General features: G+C 37.7%; 1 protein-coding gene across 1 annotated transcript in view; it reads right to left on the bottom strand.

The window, feature by feature from the left end:
• Window positions 1-23,819, bottom strand: part of SVEP1 (sushi, von Willebrand factor type A, EGF and pentraxin domain containing 1) — a 168,598-nt gene that overhangs the window by 111,009 nt on the left and 33,770 nt on the right. Inside the window, exons 3-4 of the mRNA XM_058672513.1 lie at window positions 21,855-22,031; window positions 47-205 (exon numbers count right to left, since the gene is read on the bottom strand). Coding sequence (XP_058528496.1) covers window positions 47-205; window positions 21,855-22,031 — 336 coding nt within the window. The remainder of the gene's footprint in view (window positions 1-46; window positions 206-21,854; window positions 22,032-23,819) is intronic.

The following is a 23,819-nucleotide window of genomic DNA, read 5'->3' as shown; positions in this document are numbered from 1 at the left end:
CACTATTCCTCTCAGAGGGAGAGCAGCTTCCACATTTCCTACTCACCCTCACAGGTCTGGCCAGATGCCCAGTACCCCTCTTTGCAGACGCAGTCCTCAGGGGACGTACTTCCAGGCGGAGAGGTGTGGTTCTCATCAGGACACCGAGTGCACGTGTTGATGCCTCCTGGAGATGCTTCCTCTTTGTATGTCCCTGGTGGGCAAGCTGAAGGCAGAGAGAAAATCAGAGAAGCCCATTTTACATGGTACATTTAACTACTCGAGAGTTAACCAAGTACCCAGAAACTAATTGGGGAGAAGTGAGAAGCCCGGCATTAGCTTTGCACAGAAAGAAAAAAATGCAATTCAGAAACGGAGAGAAATCAATATTTTGTCTGTAGTTTGTTATTTGAAGTTTACAAAAAAAAAAGCGTCTTAGTTCCACAATCCGCTTGAATCACAACATAATTCAGCATGATTTATTTGGGCTGATGTGTGGGGGAAAAAATCAAACAGCAAACAATGCGGGACTAGAAGGCATTAATGATCCTGAACATGTCACAACTTTCTTTTCCAACCACAATGGAATTTCATTATTGTTTTGTCACAATCTGTACCCAAGGAAAAAAGAAGGAAAAATAAAGACTGAAGAAACAGGGAAATACTTAGGTTTCTAAGCAGTGGGATTGCAGCAATGATCATTTCCATTAAAGGTCTTTCTTCAACCTGAAAAGGTACAGTAGTGTGTGTGTGTGTGTTTGTGTGTGTGTCCACATGCATGGGTGCACACACACGTCCTCTGCATTACTCAAATGCATGCCCATGTACAAAGAAATATTCATCCTAGGACCCAATAATATGGTATGGGTGACCTGACAGTAGAGTGAGGACTTAGAAAAACCCAGAAGATGTTCCTGGTTCCTGGCTTCGGATTGGCACAGCACCGGCCACTGCGGTCACTCAGGGAGTGACTCATCGGACAGAAGATCTTCTTCTCTGTCTGTCCTCCTCTCTGTATATCTAACTTTGTAATAAAAATGCATAAATCTTAAAAAAAAGAAAGAAAAACTGGAAATTTCCCAAGGAATAAAATGTAAATGATCAGTCAGGATTGCATAATTTACTTCATAATTTTAAAATGCAAATTAAGGACTATTATTCAATTTGTCAATATTTTTTAAGATTTTAAGGGAGCAAGAGCGATAGGTACCACTCGTGTTTTTGCTCTCTCCAAATGTGTGCCAAGACTGGGATGGGCAGGAGTGGATTTGGGGATTGGAGACACAATCCAGGTCTCCCAAGTGAGTGGCAGGAAGTCAACCCGTTAGTCATTTTCTGCTATTTATCAGGGTCTGAACTGACAAGAAGTTTGAGTCGGGAGCTGGCTGGAGCTGGAGTATACAGGTATACTCTGATCTAGGATGTGTGTACAATTACCTGTGTTTTTAATGGCTTAGGTCAAGCATTCATCTCTGTCAGTATTTTAAAAGGATGTTAATATCTTGGGTCACTAGGCATATGAGAAAATTTGCTCTCTCCTATTCTGTTGAGAGTAACAAAGATTTCTGAATGGAATATGAAAGGTAGACACCAATACCTTCAATGGAGCATTGTGTTTGATGAATCATTTCAATCCTATGAATTTGTATCAGGTAAAACGAAGCAAAATTGTATATATAAATGTAATTTGTCATTGTGCAGCATTAAAGATAATGTGATATCCATTGATAGAGTTTTGTTGAGTTCTTATTGCACATTGTTTAATAGCATACTCGCCATAAAAATGTAATTATTGGCATAGACATTGAAATAATGCGTCAAAATGTAAAAAAGATAAAGGGAATACTAGAAAAACGGACATGTATAGTATGATCCTATTTGGCTCACAAACATTCCTATGAGACTTAAGGGTGATTTTTTTTTTAATGTGGTACAAATTCATGACAGAATAGTGAAGCTTTCAAATTTACTTTTTAATGATCTACAATTCTTGCTTCTTTTGTTTAAAAAAATTCTATTTAGCTTCTTTGAAAGGGAGAGAGTGAGAGAGAGGGGGAGGAGGGCAAGTAGGAGGTAGGGTGAGAGAGGGAGCGATCTTCCATCCACTGGTTTACTCTACAGATGCCTACTAGATCGATCCAGGGCTGTGCCAGACTGAAGCCAGGAACCAGACACTCCAAAGTGGTGGCAAGGATCCATGTGTTTGAAGCTGTCACCTATTGCCTTTCAGGGTACATTAGCAAGAATGCACCCTGAGCAGGAGCAGAAAAGCAGAGCCAGAACCAGGCACTCCAGTGTAGACCGCACACCCTCCAGGCAGCATCTCAACTGCTGTGCCTTCCCTTCTACTAGCATTCCAGCGGGCAGTGTGTCTTGGGTAAAATCAACGAAAAATCAATAAAAATCATGTAAAAAAGAGAGTCCCTGTTTCAGTTTCTGAGTTTCATTTGGTTTTGGTTCTCTGACCTTGGAAATCACTCTGCCTTTTCCTCTCTTGTCCTCCAACATGAAAATGAAAACCAGGTTCTTTTATTACCTTGGAAGGTTCCACATTTGCAACCTCTTCTCCCTCAGTGTTACTTCTGTCTCAGACATAACTTCAACATATCTTTTTACAAAGTTGTCCTTATTGATTCCTCAATTTTACGTATATCTCCGACCAGCAACAAACTGCAATTGTTGCTGTTGGAACATTTTCAAAAATTTTAACTCAAGCAAATCACTTTCTAGCTAGTATTAGTAGCAAGAGGATAAGATTCTCATTTATTCCTTAGTTTGGAATATAGACATTTTGAGAATCTGCTACCTACCTCTATAGTGACATTGAGCTAGTGAATATGTGGCGTGCTTAACCTGCCAGCACCTAGTTTGTGTCACCACATTTGTTGGATTAGAATTGTGATCAGTTTAAACAATTTGCTGAATTTCTCAGAGGCTTGAGTTTTTTCTTCTGGAACAGCAATAGTTCTTCCTCTGTAATTTTTTTTTTTGTTAGAATTCACTGAAACAATGCAAAGCAAAAATGTCTGGTATGTACTTGGCATTTGTGAATGTTAGAATATTGTTTCCTATTCCTCATTTTCTTAACCATAGAAGAAATAATGTGCTTTCTTGCTAGGTTTGCTGTATTGGAGAGATCCCCTGGCAGTAGGTAGATATTGCTTCTCTTTCTCTTTTCCACCTTCTTAGCTTCTGCCTTTACATCTGCTTTCTTTCCTGTGTCTTCCAGACTCTTCAAGATTTTATCTGTTCCTCAAAGCTTCCTTAACTTTTCCAGATATATACATGCCTCTCTTTTGGACTCACAAAGTGCCTTATTTTTATTTTAGCACAGTCACGTGCCACACTGTAAGTGATACACACTTGTTTCATCAGGCAGAGGGCATACGCTCTTATCAGTTTAGGGAGTCCTCCAGTTGTGAGACAGCTTTTGTCCATCCCACTGCCTGAGCCAGGAGTCACCCAACTGAAGAAGAGCCCTAGAAAATGCTTTCTCCTGAAAAGTGGGAGCTGAGATTGGCATGGGGACCAAAGCCAGGAAGACAAACAATCAATGAAGGGTTTAAAGGACATTAACCTTGGAGTGAGGACAGCTAAACTGAAATCTTGGCTCTTCTCTGAACATGTTTTTTCACTGTCAAGTGGCTGTGTTTTATTTACTTTTCCTACAAAATACAGAAGCTACCATTCACAATGTTTGTGAATGTCCCAAAACTAACACTCGATGATTCTATAAATAGAATTCTAAAAAACAACTTACAGAAATCTTTCAAACAAATGACCAGGTTGTGACCGCAGATCTTATAATCTATTTTAAAAAATAACATTATAAGAGATGGGACAAATCTCACAATATTATGCTTCCAAAGCTTTACAATACTAAAAAAAATTACAATAAAGGAGGACAGTGTTGGATAAAAATATACAAAACTACATTTGGAAATGTATTGTGAAACTCATAATGATAATGGAAACCAGACTTTGGGAGAACTATTTAAAGGGGTTACACAATTCTGGTGGGAGAAGTGTAATCAGCTTCTTTGATTCTCAGGGGATAAAGTTCCTAATCCAAAACCAAGCTAAAGTTGAAAAGATGAACTAAATCTTGATTTGAACAAATTTCACAAGTCTTGGCAAAGTGCTATGGTACTTTTTAATGAGATATTTCCTTCTTGGATATGTGCTAAGCCCTATTTCTTAAATGTTTCTTTTTGTTGCTGTTAAAATAAGGATTTGCTCTTTCCAGGAGCCTTTGGTGGTTATCAGTTGCTATGACTGGAAGAGTAATTCTTGCTGTTACCATTCTGTGCTAACTGGATTTTCAATCAGCTGACAATGCAATTTTTTGACTGAAGTAGATTAAAACATCAACCAGTTTGGAATTTGAATAACACAGACCAGTCTTCATTCTCTCCATTAAATATCACTTTCTAGATGACTAGATAAGAAATGACTTTCATATTCAAAGTATATGTTAAATAGTGATACGTATATTTTATAAAATTCTTCCTTATACATAAGCCAAGATTAATATTTTTACAATTAATAAATATTGAGAGTATCTGCTCCTTGCATAATTTATCTTTAAATGATAATGAATCTTTTTAAACAGTATATGCTTAGAGCAGTTACATGAGTAGATGTGCCCTACACAATCCCAAGGATATTCATCCATGTAGATACAATGGCTACCCCTGTAGTTGTGTCCTTCCAATGAGCTAGTATCTGTAGGTAGGAGAGAATTTGGACTTCCAGAAAAATGCACTGAATTATTACAATGTAATACTTCTTTCAAATTCATGAATTTAACACGAATTTTTAAAATCTCATTCTACAAATAATTGCAGGAAGATTTTGAGCCCATGGATACATTGCCCTAGAGAAGAATCTGTTTTCCTATGCTCCATCAATGTCTTCCCATACAGGATTTCATTTTTATTAAACAGTTACACTCTTTTCTATTTTCCTCAGTGAGTTAGAGAAGGAGAATTTCAGCTGCTTTGAATTCTGCACATTGAAATCTGTGCAAAATGTATTAGCACTTGCCATTCTCCCTATGATTGGTTAGTTTATCTGGCTGGAGTAAAGCCTATATGCATAGCATTGTGAATTTGAACACTGCGTGGTGCCAGAGAAGCAAATGGCAACCTCTCTGCAGTATGCCACGATGCACATGTGAGCACCTGCTCGGATTTACCAGATTAGTGGTGGGTCAGGACAAGTCTATCAGAAGACATAAACCAAAACCTCAAAAAATATGCAGCCAAAAAGAAATTGTCATGCACACACACGTATTCCCACATAGATCATCACAACCATACAGAACTTAGCCAAAGCTTTTCTGTTGGAAACTATTCGTAAATGTCTTCGGACGTTAACTCTCTGGGTAAAAAACTGTAAGATCATCTTAAGTTTTATAATCAAATCTTTGTCAGCAAGCACTCTCAGGAGAGGCTCTCTGAGGGTTTTAGAATTACTTTAAGTATACGTTTCCTTTCTAATATAGGTAAGTTCTCCAAATATTATAACAAAGAGCATAAAATTTGCCATGGATTAAATCATTACGCTAATGCTCAAAGTTCATTTTTTTTTATAATTGTAGATAAATTTTCTATGAACATCTTGTTTTAAAATTTTTTCTTAAAACTTCTCCTCAAGAAACTATTGTTGAACTATTTTATACTCCCATCATGTTTGAAACTATATAACATTATATGATCATTACCATGGGTATAACAATTTTAAAAATTACAATTTACACACTAGTTAAATATGAGGGCCTGAGAATTCAGTGTGAGAAGGGTCTATCTTGAGCCTAGTGCGGGCTATATTCCTGGGATTTGGCCATAAATGGGTCCAACAGAAGTGTCCACATGTTATAAGGAACTTTAAAGGCTTTCAGGGATAAAACTCCATCCATGGAAGTAACAATATCCAAAGTATCATCATCTACAATGGAATTGTCTCTGTTCAGTAAGAATAGGTATTCATTGCAGCAGCAAGGCAAAACAGAGTTTTCATGCTGACTTTTAAATCCTGTGTAATCTTTTAAGGTATGGATTGTGAGTTGAGCCACTGAGCCAGAAAAGAGGATCAGATTAGTAAACTGTCACTCAGGGTCTTGGGGCAGCCATGATTTACTGTCTAGTTCACAGATACTTTTAATGTCATATTATAATCCATTAGCCAAAGACTATCACTGCAGTCTAGTCTGGAATTTGGTCTCCATTGCTTAATACTAAAATAATCATAATTTTTGGCTTATGATACATATTTTTATGTGTTCATAGTAATTATAGATCTGCATCAAAATAAACTATTTTAACACAAGTATTGCATAACAGTCTATTATTGCATAATGTCTAAAAGATATTATGCTAATAATTCAAGGAATCAATGGATAGGTTTGAGTGATTTCCAATTGATCTGATTCAGAATGATTCAGTTCGCACCACATTCATTTTGATGCTCTGTGTGTTCTGGCCTACTCTGCCTTGAAGCACTCTAGTCATCTAGTCATTTTCTCTTTTGTGTACCCAGATTAGAATGTTTGGATTGCTTTCTGAATAATATGTGTATAAATAAGACCACAGGATTTTTGCTTTGGAAATTGAAATGCTTTAAACATCAAATTTCATCCTTTCACCACTTCTCTTTAATTTCATCCATTAAAGTAGGGTGTGGTGAAAAACATAGACTATGGGATGAAATTTTATAAATTATTATTGGCTCTTGCATTGTCTGACCTTCTCTGAGTTATGTAACCAATTGCTTTTCCGATCGCTGCAGCATGGGTGATCATGTGCGTAGCCAAGTAGTAAAACTAAACCTATAATCCTGAGACAAATAAAAAGGTATATGACAAAACAATGGGAATACATCAAATAACAAGACAAACTCCTTCTAAACTTTTCCGCTAGTCATAAAAACTTATGTATTTATTTGAAAGACAGGAGAGAAGAAGAGGAACAGAGGATAAAAGAGGGAGGAGGAGAGAGAGACTCAGAGAGAGATAATGAATAAATATATCATTCCTGAACCTGAAAGTAAGTTTAGATCTCCCATGTGGGTGGCGGTTGCACAAGCACTTGAGCCATCACTCATTGCTCAGAGGGCATGGATTAGCAGGAAGCTGGAATTGCAGAGTCAGGACTCAAACCAACACATTCTGAAATGAGGTGCAGGCATTTCAAACAATGTCTTAATGGTTGCACTAAACACTTGCTTGCAAGTCATACAGTTAAACAATTAAATATAAGGGATGGTTCATGCTATTAACCACACATGAAAAAGCCATATTCCAGACTCATGACAAGGGTGGAGAAGCTTTGGTAGTAAAAATGGCTTCAGATCCAAAGCCAGATCACAAATAGAAGGGAGAGAAGATGACATTTCAGATGGAGGGGTCAACACACACTGATCTACAGACAGTAAAGGACTTGGAATGCTTGACCAAAAAGGGGGGTTGGGAACTCATTCTTGTTCATGTGTAGAAGAGGCTAGGACGGCAAGAATGCTAAACATGTGAAGGTCAACTAAACTACGCTCAAAAGTAGTAGCTAATCCTAAACACACACACACACACACACACACACACACACACACACACACACCAGGAATAGTGACAATATTTTAAGTTATGGTATGTTGCAAGATAACTTTGGATACCTGTTGGAGAAAGATTTGGAGGATAATAACATTTAATTCTCAAACATATGGTAAATTTTTCTCACATTGTTTCAACATATTCCTCTACATAAGGAAAAGTTAAGAAGAAATTTTATGTGATTACTTTTGCTGTTTAAAAGTATGTTTTTATATGGATTTCTAAATTTTTTAGCCATTAATCATGTTTTCATTTTCATTCTTGTTTAAGCAGAAATAAAATTCATAATCAGATATAGCATATGGGAAAAATTCACAACCAATGTGGAAAAAAGTACCCCAATGGAGGATATACTACACATGAAGAGCATTTATTTCCAGGAAGATGGAGCAGGTGCTCTATGTCTTCATTTTTCTACTAAGTATAAGAACAAATCGTGAATATTACACATAATCTAAACATATAGTGACACTCAAATATAAAGTCACATAAGAAGCCAAGTAAGAAATCTGAAGAGCTAGAGCTCTTGTGATCCAAGGGACAACAGACCTGGTGGTGAGTCTCTTGGGTGTTTCTTTTCTCTTATATATCCTAGACTTGGAATTGAAGAAGTTGGCAACTCCAAAAAACTTACGGGCATGGGAAAACAAAAGCAACAAGCAAAACGCACTCTCGCTAGCCAAAGGATAGGGAAAAGAACAGCCTACTAGACAGAACATGTTAAGACAACAGATAACAAAGCTGTGCTCCTTCTACCACAGCCAAATATCACAAAGAAAAAAAAATATGGCCCAACCTTAGTCACACTAGCACAAGCCAAGTGGGGAGCCTAGAGCTGAGCTCTCGCAAGGTTCCAAGGAGATACCTTAACACCTGAAGTGATATTGGAGCAGGTCAATGTGGAAAACGAGTCTTTAACACCAACTAAGGCAACAGGGATGGGAACTATATCTGACTTCTACTAGCCACCCAGAAGTAACAATGGATTCACCCCACTCCTTACTGGGGTATTGTCTAAGAAGTCTTAGTGGAAGAGATGGGACTGACGTGCAATAAGGCCCTCTCCCTGTGGTTTCAGTAGAGGACACATATGGGAGCAACAATGAAATAATGTTACAGCTCCCACCCAGGATATCAATATAGGCTTAGTGGGGAACCAGAACTTCTCAGAAATAACAAAGATTATTCCACGCTAGTATCAGTGGACTTGAAATGAGGAGCCTGGATTCCTGTTTTCACACAGCAGGAGCAAGGTCATGCTCCTCATCCTTGTTGCCCATTGGAACAATATCCTAAAAAGCTAGCTGAAACCGAAGTTCACAAATGACACAGAGTCATAGGACATTATGTGCAAATGTCCAGGTTTTCAGCTGGAAATTGGTCATATCAATAATCAGAAATATTTAAAACTGAATGAAAAAATACTGTTAGGAGGCCAGCTTGGAGGAAGGCACTTTGGAGCAGTGCATTAGGCCCCTGTCTGTGCTGGATGCAGGTACCCACATCAGCACCAGGCTGAGTCCTAGCTGCTCCATTTCCAATCAGCTCCACATTAATATGTATAGCAAATCAGTGGAAGATGGCCCAAGTCCTTTGGCGCCTGTATCCACAAGGGAGGCTAGGATGGATTTCTAGGTTCCTGGCTTCAGCCTGGCGCAGCTCTGGCTAGTACAGCCATCTGGGAAGTGAATGGTGATGGAAGAGTTCTCTCTCTCACTTTCTCTATTTCTCCTTTTTGCTGTAACTCTGCCTCTTATAAAAACAATTAGACCTTTAAAAGATGTTTGATCTGACACATTTTCCAAGCAGTCATGAACAAAGGTTACAAAGGGGGCCATTTATCTTTAAAACAAATGAAAAAGCTGAAAGTTATAGAAAATGGCAAATGAAAAATTTAAAGATGAAAAATTCAAAATGAAAACCTCAATGGATGAGTAGACAGGGTAGGACAGAGGGACAGAAGAAAAAAAATCAATGAATTAAAAGATAAACAATGGAAAATATGCAGACTGAAAAATATAAAGAGAACAGATATTTTAAAAATGAGTAGAGCTTTGGGGACATGTAGGATCCCAAGAAAAGAAAATTTGATAAATGTACTTCATCAAAATGAAAATCATGTTCTCAGTAAAAGATTCCCTTACAATAAAAAAGACAACCTACAAATGGAATGAAATATTTACAAGCCACATAGTCAGAGGGACAGTATATAAAACATACAAGCGTCACAGCTTAAACATAAAAAAAGAACAAACCAACTAGAATATGGACAAAGGAAATAAGGAGAATTCTCATTGAAGAAAACAAACAGATGGCAAATAAGCACATGAAAAGACACTCAACATCATTGGTCACTGGGGAAATGCAAATTAAAACCTAAACTGCATATTACAGCACACCTATCAGAAAGGCTGAAATTAAATATAGTGACAAAACCTGGCCAGGGTACAGAGAAACTGAATCATTCTTATATTTCTAATGGAAATGTGAAATAGTTTGGCCATTCTTGAAAATATTTCGGCAGTTTCATTAAAATTAGGCATGCAATTAATTCATCATGCATGCCTGACAATCTAATGAAATAAAAATTTACATTTCCAAAAATCCTAACACAAATGTTTATAGTAGCCTTATTCATAGAATTCCCAAACTGGAAACAATCCAGGTGTCCTTCAACAGGCAGATGGTTGAGCTTTAGTCCATTTATGTGATGGAATGATTGTTAATACATACAACAATCTGGCAGAGAATTACACAGAATGAAAAAAAGTGAATCTCAAGTCACATTCTATATGATTTCATGTATTTAACCTTCTCATAATGAAGAAATTACAGTAATAGAGACCAGCTTAATGGTGCAAAAGACCAAAAAGGTTATGAGAGGGTTGAGAGAAGGCAACTGAGCCTCCAAGAGAGGAATCCTTCTATCAATGAAAATTTTCTGATATCAGGTTGTGACAGTGTACTACCGTTTTTCAAGAGGGAATCATTGTGAAAAAAACTATGAAAATAATATAGAGAATCTCTATTATAAGTTCCAAAAGCTGCATATAATTCTATGGCTATCTGAAATGAGAAAGTGAGTGAAAAAGAATTGTTTAAAAACGTGACAATGATGCCAACATTTCAAGGTGCATTCTGAAACATCCAAAGTAGAAAAACTGCTGTTTGGAGAATGGTACATCCTAGGCGCTGCAGAGACATGTTTTGGTTTACGGCTAAGGATGTTTTTACAAGGTTATTACCTTATGGACACATTGACACATGAACCAGAACTTGCTGGAACTTACTACATAACTGAAAGGACAATCCTTATGATGCAAACATTCATAAACTAGAATTCTTTTATATATCAGTCTCATTGAAGTTTTATAACTCCAGGGGAAGGTCACACAATTCTCATTTAATTATCTTAAGAAATATTTATTTTTTATTGCCAGTATAAATGAGATTTTATGGTATATTTAAAAATTAATTTTCTTTCATTAGAAATACATTACTGATTTTAAATTTGTCATTCTGTCACCTGACAAATCTATTCTACTCATGATGGGTTTTAGTTTGTTTAATTGAATAGTCCATGTGAGTTTGATATACCATGCAAATAAAAAAACAACTCCCTTTGTGCTCACAATATTAAATACAATATTCTTGATTTGTTAGTGTTATTGTTTTATCTTATGCATTCCATATACAGTATATTTATTTTTTCTTATACCTTGTTCTCCAGCTCATGATTTATATTCAGCTAACTACCTCCTTATTTGATGATATAAGATAATTTTAATGGAAAATTTCAACAATTAACATCATGCTACGAAGAATTTTAATGATTTGTCTTACATGTTTGTGAATTGCTATCATTTGTGTTAAAAATACACAGTACTTTGGACTGCTCTATCTTGCAATGTTACATAAATGAAAATACTCAAAGCTATCATACATGTAAAGTAGTTTTACATATACTCACAGCATGGTTTTAGGGGATAAAATTGGCAGCATTCTCAGTAACCAGATAATATGAAAGAGATAAATGTCTGATTATCCACTTCCTATTGTTGAACTCGGCCTTCCAGATGGCCTACTTTGATACTAAGCCAGTGCTTCTTAGGGTCAGTAGACTTGGTCACCTTTGCTTCTCCAAAAAAGGAATGGAAAATTCCTAGGAAGTTGGGAACCAAGCAGAGTTTCCATATGCTGCATTCTAGTTTCCAAACATGCAACTTGCTTTGATTGTTTGGTCATTCATTCATTCAGCAAGATTTAATACTTAGTCCAAGTCGTTCTGTCATGTAATAGAAGATATAAAAGGGAAGTATAGACCTATAAATTCCTATAGGAATTTATAAACTATGAGAGAAGTACACTTCAGCAAAAATTATGTTTATGTAATAAATGTAAACAGAGAGAAGGTATTCAGAATATCAAAAAGCTATATCTGTGTCAGAGATCTATTTACAAAAAGAAGGATGAAAGGCCCAGTTTTTAAGACAAATCAGTCTGTTTTGAAGTTGAAGGACCAATGAAACACTGGTCAGACAGATAAGGATTGGATACTCTAGCAAAAGGAATATAAATGCATACACATGGAGTTATAAAAATGGATTGAAGTGGCTGTGCAGCCACAAGAAGCTCACATGCATTCTTGTTATTGCAGTGCTATACACAACAGCTCTACGAAATGGAAAACCTAAGTGCCCATCAGCTGATGAGCAGGTAAACAAAATGTACACACACACAATAAAATACCAATTCATTAAAAAGGATGAAGTCATGTAATTTGCATAAGAATGGATGGACCCAAACAATACTAGGTAAGGTCTTCTGTCCAGGCAGGCACATGATCTCAGTTATATAGGAGATCTAAAGTATTGATCTTATAGAAATTGAGACTAGATTGGTGAGCAGAGACTGGAGTGAAGAATGGGGAAAAGTTCACTCATGGACCTAAATTTTAGTTGAGTAGGAGAAGGAATCTCTGCTGCCGTGCCTAACAGGGACAATACAGATAACAACCATGTACTGCATAGTTTGTTTTTTTTTTTTTCAGAAAAAAAGAAGAAAGGATTTAATGTCTTGCCATCAAAAATTTATAAATTTTTATACTGATTTGGACATGACATAATTTATACATGTATCAAAGCATTTTGAACTGTCAGGGACTGTGTAGTTTACTGTAAGCTGTCTAGCACTATCTCAGCTGCAACCTATTAAATATTCCTAGCTTCTTCTCAATGTGAGAACCCAAAATATCTCCAAACATTGACAACCTTCCATGGAGACCAAAGTCACTCCTCGCAAAGATATGCCACTGACAGAGCATAATAATTTGCATTAATCAAGCATTTCCTATATTCCAAATATTTTAGTAAGATTTTAAACTCATCTTATTCATAAATATCATACTATTATTAATAACTGCTGTTATTTTATAAAAATCTTACTATTGTTATAGCTGTTTTAAAGACTGGGAAAATGAGCTGCATAGAGGTCAAAATATTTACCCAGAAAAACATAATCAATGACATAACCAGTATTCATGATAAGACTCACGTCACTGTTAGCAATAACTGTGAGTAGTTAGTTGCATAAGAACTAAATTTCTTATACAGGTGATCTATAATGTTCATGGAAAGTGACATTATGTGGAATGATTGCTGTTTTTCACCCTTGTTTATACTCCTGTGAAACTATGTTCTTCCTAGTTACTGCTTGTTGAGCAGTATGGCTAGTGGTGAATTAATAAGCCTGTGAATATAAGGGGATTAAAATTATGTCTTTGTAAAAACTAATTAAGAGAGTGCAGTGAGGGACGGGAATGGGAATAGTGAAATGAGAGTGGATGGCTGTCTTTTGCAAACTGTGCCTACGGAAAACAGAAAATCTTTCTTCTTTATACTAATGTTTTAAAAAAGAAGAAAGCTATGCATGGCTTGCAAAGATTTTTATATCGAAAGGTATTTATCATTTGACTCCATTGCTCCATACCTTTGTGTTTTTGCAGTGTCCTCGGGTAACACACATATGCTTGAGTGTGTGTTGCTGTGTGTGTGTGAGTGTGCGCATGAGTGTGCATTGCCATCACCACCACTTGTCATGTTTTCACAGTGTTTGGAATGATGCTCACTTTAAACAAACAAACGTCACTATATGTTTCATCCAGCTTGAATTACCATTTTGAAACTGTTAACACTGGCTCTCATCTGGATATGTTAATCACCTAACATTTACTGAATGTTGAGCCTAAGCATACCCATGGATACTTAACTGCATTGCTTAGAAACAACTGTTTATTTTGACTGTATCCTGTGAGGCAACAGCAGGACAGTTTTGGGGTTGTTTCTTTGATACATAACAACTTCACAATCAGTGCGATGGCTGTATTGCAAGTCACAGCCTGGACTCTGCGGTCAGAGACAGACAGGGTCATGCAGGCTCAGGCTCCTGATAGTTGAATGACATTAAAATTGCTTCCCCTTCTTCAAATACAGAAAATTGCAAAGACTGAGTATGTGGCATGTGCACATGCATAAGCCATTTTGAGAAATGCATTTACCAGAACTTCAACACTCATTTGCATCTAAATGGATGTGCCTGAGAAGCTACCAGCGCTGTTTTTCACAAATGTTTTTTTAGTAAGTCCTCATCTACGTAACTCTTACTAGAACACATTGCCCCACGTGTAAAATCTTCAGTACAATTAGAAATTCTACTATTTAGAAATCTTTTTAATCAATGCACTATTAGGGTCTCTAGGAAAGTTTTCCTGCTCATAGGCCCTGTATTGTCCAGTAGTGCTCCAGAACACACTCTTCCTACATAACTGAAACAGACAAGTGGCTTTCATGTAAGTCCTAGCACAGCATTTTTGAAGAACTCTCCTGAAATAGAGAAAACAAATAATCCACTCTTTTTTCAAGTTAAAAGTTTTCCAATTCTTCGACTTAAATAAAATTGAAAAATGACAGCAAAATTGCCAGCTAAGAGATCATTCATGACAATATTTTGATGACAGGAAACACTTTTGGCACTGAACTCAGGAGGAGCTATAAGAACTGAGTGACATAAATTTAACTTATTTCTTCCAAGTTCCATCAATTATATAAATGAAGGTTTTCAGCAGTAAAGTCCATAAAAATTTTAAAAAGAAATGAAACTGATGCAGTGAATAATAAAAATCCATGGATACATGAAATAATTAATGATCCACCACCTTAAGTGATAAATTCCTAATAGTATTATCATGTGTAGTGTCAACACGTACACATCCAACAAATTAAACACATGTGATAATGTGATACTCCCTAACAAAGTAACACTTTCTGACACAGCCCATTTTAAACTTGCTTTCAACTTATATCCACAAATTCTGTTGCAGAGAAATAGCACTTTAACCAATAAATCCTTTAGGACATTATCATGTATTTGAATACAATACATGGCAGAAGAAGAGCAGAAGCAAGAAAATAAAAATCATGCAAAATAATTTCTGTATTAGAAAGGTGCTTGCTTAACAATGGGTGCTAGAAGAGAGAGGTACTTTAATATTTTGATTTCTTTGGTTACATTTGAAAATTAAATAATTTTTAAAAAGTCAACGAAGCATTAAGGAGTTTCCAATTTTTAATCCCACTGAAAAATTTTATAAGCTCGCTAAAAATCAGTGAGGGATGTACCGATTTTCAATATGTTTTTGGGGCTACATGAGCAAAAAGTTTAAAGACCAGTAGATTTTTCCCTTCTCTCATTATTTGTTACTGGAAGGAATCACTAGAATGTGATTGGGGAACGGATGATGGAAAAATAATTGGATCTTGCAAATTAGAAGAAACTGGTCACATTTGTTATCTTGGCAATTTTAAGCTACTGGATATATTTTGATGAGTATTTCTAAAGAACACAATACACTGACTTATGCATGGTCAGAGTCGGATTTTCGCCTTGCTCTTTTACAGCTAAGCAGACTAGAAGTAGTCTAGGCAGCAGCTACAAATTCTACTTAAGTTGATGAGCGCTAGTACCAACATGCTAGCAAAGGTCTCTCATAAAAAGCAAATAGGGATACATGGTACAAATTCCTCACAGTTTGCAAATCAATTACTAGCTACCACTGGGGATTTTTTAAAAGAAGAAAAAAACCCCAGCTATTCTCTGTTTAGAGACAAGATTTCCAAATGTTTTGGTTTTCATTCAAGAATTTCTAGAGTCTTTGTCATCCCTCTTTCCAAAAAAAAAAAAAGATACAGCATTAAGACAGGAAAGAGAGAGAGAGTGTGTGTGTATGTGTGTGCACGTGTACGAGTGTGTATGTATACAGGATGGGGTCAGGTGTTTCTCTACACATATTTACATATATAATAAGATCTACCCACATGAACATTTGAGTGCTTCTATTTCTACCGTGTATTATCCTTTTTGTGAAAAACAGTAAAGCTGAAGCTTCGGTTCAAGATATGCAAGTTTCAGCCTTGGCCCTTCTCAGCCATGAACTAACCTTCGATCTAATAATCATTCCAAGCTCACTGAAATAGAGTGAGTCTCTGCAATGAAGCAGTGTCGTCCTGAAGACGCCTACAGTCCTGTCCTCTGTGTTGTTCAATTCCCTCCAGGGGGAATTCAAAACAGCTGCAACTTCTCGCATTTACAAGAGTTCACTGGCTATTCACAACCAATGTGATGATTTACCATCTTAAAATGACTAATCTAGCAAATCAATCATGCACTGTATTTAATTCGTTGTTGGCAAAGGTTAACCAAATGTAAATATTTTCTTTCAAATAAATCAAGTCCATTTAAAAAATTTCTTACTGCGTGCCTTTATGCTAGGAATCCTGTGTTCCAGTGCACAAGGCAGATGAGAAAAACGTGCAGTGGCCTTAGGTTTCAACAATAAGCTTTCAGTCATGTATGCTTCTGGTGTTCAAATTTCTTTCTGACTTTAATTCTTGCTCTTGAGAGCTGATTAAGGGCTCTGAAGGTAGGAATGATACACAGTGAATAAGGAAGTCGTGCCTGTTGGAATCACTAACTTGACAAAGATAAGAACGTGACAAAGGGAACCGGAAGCAGCATAAACAAAGGTCTGGGGAGTTAAAAAAAAATATAGGAATTAGAGGGAACCATAAAGACATCCAGCTTTGAGCTCAAGAAGTAAAGGAACAGACAAATTAAACAAAACCTTTATACCATGCTAAGGTCCTTGCTAATTTTTCTATCACTATGTTATAATTTAAAAATATGAGTATGGTTGAGACATGTCTTGATATCTGTTTTAAATAACTCATTCTATTTTACTTTTTCCTTCTCAGTACTAGATTGAACCATTAGAAGACACCATTTTGTAGCTTGAAAATGATCACATATACACTTGAAGGAACTTGAAATTACATTTTTAATTGTGAGTCTATTTCACTTTTGCTTTTCTATTTCTATGACTGGATTGTAGATTTTGAATCCAGACAACTCAGTTTTATAATATCCCACTCTACCAGCTGCACGACACTTGCAAGTTATTTAAACCTCTTGGGCCTTTAGTTTCCTTATCTCTAAAATGGAACAATATTCCAAAGGACTATTATGAAGACTGAGTAAACATCTGCCCATGTTTGGAAAAATATCCGGCACTGTTCAGTACCAACTATGGCGATTTTTATCAACAATCATCCCTCTTATCATCACCATAATTACTGCCCCACTGTCTGTTAAAAGCAAAGAATGAAGTAATACTAGTTTACAAGGCTAGAAGTAGAATAAAATCTTTTCACCAGTTCCCAGTTTTGCAGAGCTGTTCACTTATCTGAAGTTCAATAGCTAGTTGAAGAATATTTTCTCAACCCCTTGAATCTGCTCACGCATTGTTGAAATATGTGAATCTCTCAACCATACAAAATATTTACAATAAATCACCTTGAGTTATGTAGGTTAGTATTTTAAAGTAGTATACATTATTTATCAATCATTGACTGATAACAAGGAAAGTATTGATGCATGAGTGTTTCTGGACTTTTGCCATTTCTGAATCCCTAAAGATCAATTTGAATCAAGACAAAAGATAAGAAGTTTGAGCTAGAACTTAGAGGATGTGTCATTTGTAGAGTAGGGGACAGCTGAAGAGATAAGCACAGAAGAGTTATGGTTTCTAAGGGAAATGATGTTTGGTGCTATTATACACATGAATAAGAGCAAGGACAAAGCATGTTTCCACCTTAGGTTACTTATATTGTATATTCCTTATTTCCATAACATCTGTTAGCACACACTTCTCAAGATCATGGGCTAAAACCACATGAAGATTTTGGAATCAATTATTTGAAGATTTGAGTCATGAAAAAGTAAAAATCAGTTCAACCTGGCAATGTAGTATAAAATGGAATTCTTTGGCAAAGTATTAACTATCAGAGATTGGTTTACACTATGCATTCATCCTAAACATCTAAGTTCTTAATGATCCTGACCATCCATTTTCTTTTTACCCAATCATTTGTTTTCATGCATACATTTATTTATATAGCCTCTGTGTATTATAAATTTATACAAGTATCTATATATCCATATATAGATGTGTATACACAAGTATATCATTACAGTTTTCAGCTGCAGAAATATATATAATGCACATATATAAAACTATAATACAACATGTATGTTTTCAGTTTTATCTGTCTACCTGCCTATCTACCTATGTAAAACCAAACCATTATTAACCTCATTTACAGAAGAAAGAAATCGGAAGAAACTAATTTGTCAAACTACAAGGTTTGTCAATGGCAGTTATTCAATTTGAGCCATAATTTTCTGTGCTTTTAAATATTTTGAGCACAGTTCAGAGCCTGTGTCTTCCAAAATGCATTGTATCCAAGAAGTTATTTCCGAAGGAAAACACAACCCATGAAATATCTTGAAAATACAACAAGATTTAGAGAAAAGTGCCCTGGATCCGTCCCCAGGTTGTACTGATGGCTGAATGTGTCATTGTGAGAAAAGTATTCATCTCTCTGCAGGCCTTAATTTCCTCTCGCAGAATGAAGGGTTTAGAACAGATAATCTCTAGGGTTTCTTCTGGCTCTAAAGAGGAATGGTTCACTTCTGAAAGGCATTATTTCTGCAGGAGGATAAATACTTCGAATTCCAACTATTCAGAATACAAGTTGTCATCTTCTCCTAGAGCAATAAACATTTGGTCTAGTCATCCTTCAGGTTCTGGTATGGAGCCTACTTTAGTCTTCCCTTGAGTCCATTCTTCATACCATAGACATTTTTATTACTCAATAACACGCAGTGTGTGCAGTTACAAACTGATTCCTGTGTCTGGACTGTTAATCTGAAGAAGATAGCAAGTATGTATGCCTGTCTTCCACTGAGTCCTTTCCAGGTACCTAGCATAGGGCTTGGCACGGAGAAAGTGCATAACATTTGTTGACAAAAATCACTCTAAAAAGGGTCATTGCTTCTAAGCTTGCAGTAGTGGATGATTTAGATGTTATATTGCTTTCTGCCTTTCTGGTACAAAGAAGTCTGCTAATGAATCTTTTATGCCATAGGAGACATCTAATTTGTTTAACTTCTTTTAGCTCCTAAAATGCTGTAGAAGCCAGTGAGGAGTGCTGCTTACCACAATTAGACAGTGCAACAACATATGCCTTTGAATTCCATAACACTTTTCATAATCTCTTAGAAATAAACTACATCTATTTTTACAAGATTTATTTTATTTTTATTGAAAAGTCAGATATACAGAGGCGAGGAGACATAGAGAGAAAGTTCTTCCATCCACTGATTCACTCCCGAAGTGACTGCAACAGCGGGAGCTATGCCAATTCAAAGTCAGGAGCCAGGAGCTTCCTCCAGGTCTCCCTCGTGGATGCAAGGTTCCAAGGCTTTGGATCGTCCTCCACTGCTTTCCCAGGCCACAAGCCAGAAGCTGTATGGGAAGTGGGGTCTCTGGGACTAGAGCCAGCACCCATATGGGATCCTGGAGCATGCAAATTGAGGACTTAAGCCACTAGGCTACCGTGCCGGGCCCACAACTACATCTATTTTAAACCTAACATACAAGAGAGTATTAAACTGAAGCCTACTAAATTAGGAGAAATTATGGACCTGCCAACCCTTTGTACTTGATGTTCTTGGCTAGAACTAGGAGCAGCAGGGCTCTACTGATGTGTCAATGTTAGGCTCATCCAATCTCATGCGTATAAAGGATTGCTACGCCTTTCAGCCTGGAATGATTTATTGGTAGCAGACAAAGCTAACTGGGTAACTGGGGACAAGTGAGAGTGGAAACTGTCTCCTCTCTCTGTTGAGTACTCTCTGGGAAGCAAGATTATAGTACCCTTGTGTAGCAAGGGGTGCAACACATGGTGGCCGAGGCTTCTAAGCAGCCTCAAGGTGGTGGTCCCAGCTAGTTGGCATTGAAGTTAAATCTAGGACCACACTGAAGGCAGACATGCTGCCTGTAGCATCTAGCAAAGAAATTGGAATTTTCTATCTGTGTTCGGTAGGCTAGGAAGAGAGGAGTGATGGAGGGGGAGTGGGGAGAGTGCCAAGCTGTGCTGTTGAGGCAAGTGTGGGAAGACTGGAGGGTAGGGATAAACAAGGGGAGGCAGGTTGCCAACTCAGAGGCAGTTGGGTTGATCCCCTCCCCCAGCCTTCTTTCCTGCTTAAGTGAGAAATCCTGCTGGGTGGGGTGGGAGCGGAGCCAAGCAAGAAGGGATTCTGCTGGTCCAGTGTGGATGGTCAGACCTGCAAGGATGTGTCTGCCAGCTGGGATCTGAGCCAGGAGAGGGAAGGGAAAGTGCAGGTAGGGGGCTGGAGGCCAACAGGAACAAGTGAGAGCATAAGATGAACAAGAGCAAATCTCTCATGAGGAGAAGGAGCCAGGAGACAGGAGGAGAGGAGATAGGTCAGATAGATCATGGAGAATCACGTTTCTGTGTTTCGCAGCAGGTGTATTTACTAAATGCCAGAATAAATTGATGTTCACATGAGACAAATAGTGGGTGATCATGTGGAACACAGTGAAGGAAAGCAACTGCTTCTAGAGTTTTTCATGGGTGTTAATTTCCATGGGAATAGAATTTTCCAAAACAATAAGTGATGGAAGAGTTGTAAGCTACAAAAAAAATATTGTTATCTTCTAGGTCGAATCAGACAAACAAAAATGCTATCCAACACAAGAAAAGCCGCATACTACTAAATATTAGACATTTCTCAAGATATAAGATACACACAAGAGAAGAATGCTAAGTTGTTCCTCTTTCCTTTTTAATCTGATATAAAAATATAAAGACCTTAAAGGGAAATCTAGAGAGAGTAAAATTATAAATTATATTTTGAGGAAAACTTTCAGAACTTTTTAAATTTTTGGTGGCTCATGGAGAGCTAAGTGACCATCATACAAATGCTGCATTTAAAAAATGTTTATTTTTCTGTATTGACAGGTAGTTTTATATAGAGAGAACATATATAAGAAGATTCTTGATGTCCAGCTCACCTCCCAAATGCCAACAATAGTCAGGGGTGAGCAAACCAAAGCCCAGGAGCCAGAAACTCAATCTGTGTCACCAAGAAGGAAGACAAAGACCTAAGTATTCAAGTCAATACTTTTGGCCATGAAGAAAGCTGGAATCTATCAAGTGTGCACCTTAAACCCAGGCATCCCAATATGGGTTGGGAGTGTCACAAACCAGATCTTAACTACTGTACCAAACATCTGCCGTAGCAGTTACATTTTTTATCTGATGAACAAACAAGTTACACATAACCTGTGGACCAGATTCATACTGACTTTAGTGTGGTCAAGAGATGGAAGCATAGCTTGGATTAGGTTCCTAGAGGAAAGATTTGGCTACTTTATTAGATTAATTACAAATAAAAAAAGACTAAGTTTTCCCTATCCCCAAGTTCTGGTTCTGGGATTCAAGGCCCCTTGTAACTTTTCATTCCTCCCCTGCGAACCCTGCCATCAATTCCTAGGAAGTCCAGACTCTCTGAATGGCATGTGATGGACTATATAAAGGAGAGTTTCATTGTTCCAAACAAAACCATTTTAGACCAGAATATAGCCAAGTGACTCCCATGCATTTAAAAGAACCAGGTCAAGATCAAGAGGGCAGCTTACCAAAGTCAAGGCTGATCTTAAAGTACTCTCCTCTGCCCCAGTTTACAAACTCAAGAGCAATGATTCACACATTTAGAGCTTTGAGTTATTGAGTTTCAGCATTATTCCTTTACACAGCAGCAGATGACTGGTGGAGAAGCGACAACTCACCCGTGCATTCATATTGCAGGCCTTTCCCATAGTAGCCCTTTTCACAGATGCATTCAAATTGACCTGTGTGTGTCCCACATTTGCAGCTTGCCATTCGGTCACAGCAGTCTTTACCAGCTTCACAAAGATATGAGCAGTGAGACATATCCTCTTGAACAAAGTTTCCAGACGGCAGATCTGTCAATAGCATAGAACAGAAGGCAATAAACACGACAAGCAGTTGGACACTATATTCTCTAGTCTTTAAAATTTAAGTGCAAGCTGAAGAAAAGATCTCTTCATATCCGCCTAATTCCCAATTGCTCCCTACCACCCAAATGTGAAGGAGCATTATTTTCTTTTTTTTTCTTTTTTTTTTTTTAAAGATTTTATTATTATTGGAAAGCCGGATATACAGAGAGGAGGAGAGACAGAGAGGAAGATCTTCCATCCGATGTTTCACTCCCCAAGTGAGCTGCAACGGGCCGGTACGCGCCAATCCGATGCCGGGAGCCAGGAACCTCTTCCGGATCTCCCACACGGGTGCAGGGTCCCAAAGCTTTGGGCTGTCCTCGACTGCTTTCCCAGGTCACAAGCAGGGAGCTGGATGGGAAGTGGAGCTGCCGGGATTAGAACCGGCGCCCATATGGGATCCCGGGGCTTTCAAGGCGAGGACTTTAGCCACTAGGCCACGCCGCCGGGCCCAAGGAGCATTATTTTCACTGCATGCTCTGGGAGTTTGTTTCAGCCGCTAAAGTTATTTCAGTCTGGGGCCTCATCATAAGTCTTCGAGGCCACACAGGGTCAGGCAGAAACTAAATACTTCAGTGAGGACTCTCCAGATGCAGCAGGAAGTAAGGCAGTCGCTTCCTCAGGTCATTGCCTGGCTTCCATTGCCTCTGGAGGAGGTCAGTCGGCTGCGACCAGAGCTCTAAAATCCTTGCTCAACTTAGAAATGAAGCCACAATCCTGTTTGCTATGAAGCAATGTTGTCAACTATTTAATTTTAGAACAAATACTATCACTTCTCTAGTTATTTCATGAAGGACTTACAGAATCATCTAAGTAAAGTAATAAAACCAGGGTCTGGTTTCTCTCCAAATTTTAAATGAACTAACACGTGTAATATGAATAGAAACCACTGTGATTATTTGAGTCATGCCCTGAAGTGGGGCTTGTTGGGAATTCAGCAACTCACATGGACGGTTGAGAAAGTGACTTCACAGGGTAAGTTTGAATACAACTTATTCAAAAGAGATGACTTAGAATCAACAAACAGGAAGTCCATGTACTCTGCTGATGAAGCGCAAAAGTGCATACATCCAGTTTTAATCGCCTGTCTCATTTCCTTTGATCTCATCACGGGTTTTAGACAAAATGAAAACAAAAACAAATGAACAAAAGCTTAGGCTTTCTTCCTACCAAGTCTGGAAATTCAATAAAAGTATTTTAAAGTCCAGAAACAGATTTAGAGTAAGAAATGTGGTGCCTTCCAAAACCAATTGCATGACTGCTACTGAAAATCCTTTCTTCAAGACTCTAGCTTCTAGGTCAACTTGCATCAGATCACAGGGTCTCAATCCCACAGGATAGAGACTTAATAGTTATCGATATCCATAACTCCACAACCCCACTAGTAACACCCACAATACTCAGCTGCAATGTCGTCTGTCTTAGTCCTTATCTAGTACTCTAAGTTCCTAACCTCCAAAAACACTCACCAACACCATCCCTCAGAGAGCTACATCCTCTGGATGTGCTGTTTGCTGTATCTACAGCTATGGCCTGATTTCTTGCTCTAAACTCTTCTCTGAGGGAAAACAGAAGAGCCAGCCCACTTCTCAGGAACATCACTCGCTGCTTGGGACTTTATGTTGTTATGAATCCCCTCAGAACGAATCTCTCACAGGGTTTCCCGTCAGAAACAAGCTGTTCTGAGCTCCTCTCAGCCTGTAATTTTTTCTCCTGGCACACCAAAGACACACG

Source organism: Ochotona princeps, chromosome 14, assembly GCF_030435755.1.
Source record: "Ochotona princeps isolate mOchPri1 chromosome 14, mOchPri1.hap1, whole genome shotgun sequence".
Classification (NCBI taxonomy): domain Eukaryota; kingdom Metazoa; phylum Chordata; class Mammalia; order Lagomorpha; family Ochotonidae; genus Ochotona; species Ochotona princeps.
The sequence above is the reverse complement of the archived record's forward strand: the minus strand, read 5'-3'. Positions and strand labels throughout refer to the sequence as shown.